The sequence below is a fragment of the Musca autumnalis genome, unplaced genomic scaffold, assembly GCF_047663935.1.
Source record: "Musca autumnalis isolate F117 unplaced genomic scaffold, ASM4766393v1 scaffold_2, whole genome shotgun sequence".
Classification (NCBI taxonomy): Eukaryota; Metazoa; Arthropoda; class Insecta; order Diptera; family Muscidae; genus Musca; species Musca autumnalis.
The window spans coordinates 244,021,819-244,026,530 of NW_027411755.1; the positions used below are offsets into that span (position 1 = coordinate 244,021,819).

General features: G+C 39.3%; 1 protein-coding gene across 1 annotated transcript; it reads left to right on the top strand.

The window, feature by feature from the left end:
* Positions 1-579: 579 nt before the first annotated feature.
* Positions 580-2,517, top strand: LOC141392557 (glycerophosphocholine phosphodiesterase GPCPD1-like). The gene is made up of 2 exons (XM_073965492.1): positions 580-815; positions 953-2,517. The coding sequence occupies exons 1-2, from the start codon at positions 707-709 to the stop codon at positions 2,515-2,517; spliced, it is 1,674 nt and encodes a 557-aa protein (XP_073821593.1). The 5' UTR covers positions 580-706.
* The last annotated feature ends 2,195 nt before the right edge of the window (positions 2,518-4,712 follow it).

Here is a 4,712-nt window from a genome sequence, read left to right on the forward strand (position 1 = left end):
AAAGGAGGGAAATATGAAATTTGGTTCCGCAGGGATTTTTGTTTAATTTCAAATGTAAAATATGTACATATATGAAAAGAATACATATGTGTGTAGAAGTGTTTATTCAGATGACGCGAATGAAGGAGGTGTGGCTACAGGCGAAACATTTTAAGTGATAACATCTTCCAAGGGTTATCATTTGCAAATGAGATGTAAAGTTGAAAAATGTCAAGATCTAGAAATATGCATATATAAGTTAACTTTTTAGCCTTTATGATTTCATATCCTTGAGGACATTGTAGTTTTTTATATCAATTTGTTGATTGAAAATGCAGGGTAACATTACAAATTCAATGCATGAAGCAAGTAAAAACGGAGTAAGTTCGTTTGGGCCGAACTTTTCATCCAGCTATAAGGCTAACTTAAAACTTTAACATATGCCAAATCACACCATCTGCATGAAGACAACACCGAAATCGAAACAATTATGCCCAATTCTTTAGAATCGCGTGTTTTTTTTATAAAAAAATCAGATTTGAAGAAAATAAAAAGTTTTTGCAAAAATATGCAAATACTAACAATATTTTTTGAAACGAAAATGGCCAAGGATAACCAGTGGAACTTTGTGGATGATGAATCGGAAGCCTGTGACGCTATGCTGGCGCCTCCACCTGTACGCCCTACCAATAGTCAGGCTGAGCGTATGTGACATTTCCAGGTCCTTATGAATGATGACATGGCTGCCGGTGAAAAGTTAGCTGTTGTGGGCAACTGTGATTCATTGGGAAATTGGCAGCTCAGTGGAGGTGTTTTAATGAGCAAGGATGACGAGGGTATTTAGGCAATGGCCATGTCTCTTTTATGTAATTTGACCAGAAAAAAATAAAAACATATGGTCAAAATAGAGGATTGCATACATGCAAAAAACACACAAAAACAACAACACACATTTTCGTAACTTCTTCTCCAGATTCGAATGTATGGAGTGTGGATATCTCTCTGCGAAAGGATCGCACAATTGTCTATCGCTACTTTGTATGTGCAGTGGATCCGACCACTGAACAACTTTTGGTACGCCGTAGGGAAACTTCATTGGCACTACGACAAATAGCAGCGGATGAAGAAGGACCTCGTCGACTCGATGACGATATCTTTGGTGTTGTTAATAATAATACCAAGGTGGATCGTGGTTGGTTATCAACGGAAACCATTGTCCAATTTAAAATCTTCGATGCGCCATTCTCATGGAAGCAACGCATGAAGAAGAGACTCATGTATGTTAAAGTGACACCCATGAATTTGCGTATACCAATCGGAGGCGGTTGTGGTGGGGCAGATAATAACCTGCTGGCGGGTTCTATTGCACCATTGGAAGACTCCCTATCCAATGATACGCATGATACACGTGAGAATGGTGGTGATTGCGGCCTAGCATTTTCCTTTTCTGAGGTTGTTACTCTGTCGGCGGATGACAGTGTTATCAAGCCGCAGCCGCAATTTGGTGCAAGATGCGGTCCCGATGATTTAGTCATATTCCACTTGACTATTGGCGATTTTGAAAACACCGCCTATTTAATTGATTTGTATACCTACAGTTCGAAGGCAGAAGATGGCGAACCACCACATCATTTGGGTTATCACTATGTTCTACCCAATCTGTTTAAAATGTCAGAGGGTCGCTTGGAAGTGCCCATAACATGTGCCTCAAAATATCGCCCCATGGGTATGATGCAATTGGGTTATCTTCTTATAAAACCCACACCATCTCTCAATTTGAACATGTCGGTTTCGTATACACGTTATTGGAACAAGAAATGGTCCGGCTTGGATGTGGGTCATCGCGGCTCTGGCACCTCTTTCAAAACCAATGACATTTCAATCAGAGAAAACACCATTACCTCGTTGAAAAATGCTGCAGCCCAGGGAGCCGATATGGTGGAGTTTGACGTTCAATTGAGTAAAGATTTAGTGCCTGTTGTCTATCATGATTTTATGATTTATGTATCGCTGAAGTCCAAATGTGATGTGAATGAACATTATTTTCTTGCCTTATCAGTGCGTGAGCTAACGCTCCAACAATTGAAAAATCTCAAGGTATATCACACCACTGAGGGTAAATCACGTTCGTCGCGTTCATTTCAAGATGAAGATTTACAATACAAGTGGTCTCAGCGTCTAGTTGAAGAGGAATTTGAGCATATTATTGATCGCAATCTTTGTGTGGATTGTATATTAGATGTGGTGTTTAGAAAAGCTGGCAAGAGACGTGTTGTCTTCTCATGCTTTGATCCAGACATATGTACCATGTTGCGCTTCAAGCAAAATCGTTATCCTGTTATGTTTTTGACCATTGGTGTGACGGAAAAATATCAGAAATATCTGGATCCACGAGGCAATCGTATCGAGACGGCTGTTTTTAATTCACTGGCTATGGAGCTGTTGGGTATTGTGGCACATACCGAGGATTTACTCAGAGATCCATCTCAGGTGAGTTATTTTTGTAAATTTATTTTTCACACAATTTATTTTGATTAATATAACATGTTCTTGGGCAAAATGTTTTCAAAAATATTTGAATAACTGTTAACGCCCCGACAGATAAGCATAATAAAAATATGTAAAGAACGGTCCAGCCAAATTTGCCTTTAGGTCTTTTACCAGGAATAACTTAAGCAGAAATTTCAGCCGCTTATATACCGAGGCATTCAGACGCATCCCGTATAAGTTAGACTTAGGAATGTCGTTGGCGTTAATGTGTGCTTGGGATTACTTCAGATTACAAAAGGACATCAAGTTCGAAGAAGGTCTACATCAAACCACACCACAGGGTATCTCCGACGCAAAGTCAAATTTTTTGCTTAATTGTAGTTTAAGGGCTGTTGCAGTATCGTTTTGAAATGTTTTCCGAAGGTACTTCTTGTGGTCCTGTTTGCAGTGATAATGTTTTTCGTGGCCAAATCCATGTTAACTGACAGAATAGCCCACAATCTATAATAAATTCTACGCTGACAAATTTAAATGACTGGTAGCCACGATAACTATAGGAAGAAATAACTCCCAAAATTAGATTCATTTCCAGAAGGGACTATGGCTTGCGGAAATTTGAATATCTTTTGATCATTGTAATCAGGCGATCATCAATGTGTACATTACGCCCGTCAACATCTTCGATACCGGATTGACCCGGAACCACACAACAGTGTACACATACGAGTATATGTATTTGTATCGTTTTTCTGTGTTGGGAGCAGCATATCCTGGAATGCATGCTCGGTATTCTTTTGGTTCGGACCATCCGCTTCCACCACACTCAAACTTCGGTGAGATGCAATAGATGTGGGAGTGGGTGCATCTCAAGGGTTGTTCTCGACTCGTTCATGTAAGGGACTACGGCAGGGGATATATTGCTACATGCTGCTTGAACACAGACCTCAGTGACCGTCGTTGTCATCAGAATGCGCGACTTCCTGGCAGTCCCCTTAACACCAGTCGTTGTTGATCCAATCCCTGAAAATGCATACTTTTTGCAATTTAGTTGCAATGTCTTTAATGCTCACCATGAATTACAAATGGAATAATTCGAATTACAAATGAAATAATTCGAATTACAAATGGAACAATTCGAATTACAAATGGAATCATTCTAATTTCAAATGGAATAATTCGAAATACAAGTACAATAATTCGAATTACAAATGACTTAATTCAAATTTCAAACGAACGAAATTTTTCCAAAAATATGCTCACTATTTAAGGAAATAAAAAAGTTTGTATAAAATAAGACAAATTGTTTCTGAACTAGTAAAAAAGTATCAGTCGGCTTTGACGAAGGATCTTTAACCAGACCCTAAACTGCACTTAGACACAAATGTTGAAGTTTTTTGGGGGATGAACGTAAGGAGAGGACCGGTATGGGCCATTTTAGAAGGTAAATTGGTTGCCCCTCCCCAGAGATATCGTGACATTTTTGAAATATTGGGAACCGATATTGCCCATTTTCAAACCGAAACTAAGTTTGGACAAAATACGACGTCGGCCAAATTTTGGACCAAATCGGTTGATCAGTTCGAGAGTTTTTGTGCGTGGGTTTCTACACCTTTCCGGCTGATTTTTCTAGAAGTATGGACTTGCCCCTGAAAAAAAACTTTTACGTTCGTATTCAAAGCATCGACTTCAAGTTGCTTCAACAAAAATCAAAGTGATCCGAGAGCAGGTCTTAAAGTGGACTTATCCGAAATTTTGTGTGGGAGTTACCTGAAGGAGTGGACAATTATAGTCCATATTCGAACCTGATCTATATCTGATAGATATATTAGGATGTACTGTATTATAGCTGCCATGACATAAAGCATGAGTTTGGTTGCGAATTTTTAGTTGCGGGTTTGTAGTTGGTCGAATTTAATGCCAAAATTGGAAAGGAAAATATATTTGGCCCAACAGTCGGAAAATTCAGTATCCACAATGAAACATCTGACAATGGCATGAGGCTGATAGACTTCGTAGCGGCAAAAAACATGGTAGTTAGCAGCACCAGATTTAAACATCTCGACATCCATAAGGACACCTGTTTGGCTCCAGATCAGAAAACAAGAAATCAAATTGATCACGTTGTGATAGATGGAAGACATTCATCGAGCGTGTTGGATGTGCGTTCGTTCCGAGGTTAAACGGTTAAACGTAGCAAACAAAGTACGAACAGACACAACACGAAAGTTAGACATCGGTAAGCT

Bases quoted from the DNA above. Each gene is read 5' to 3' on its own strand.
- LOC141392557 (XM_073965492.1), top strand. From the start codon at position 707: ATGAATGATGACATGGCTGCCGGTGAAAAGTTAGCTGTTGTGGGCAAC. The intron at 816-952 runs GTATTTAGGCAA...CTTCTTCTCCAG, and splicing joins AATGAGCAAGGATGACGAGG to ATTCGAATGTATGGAGTGTG.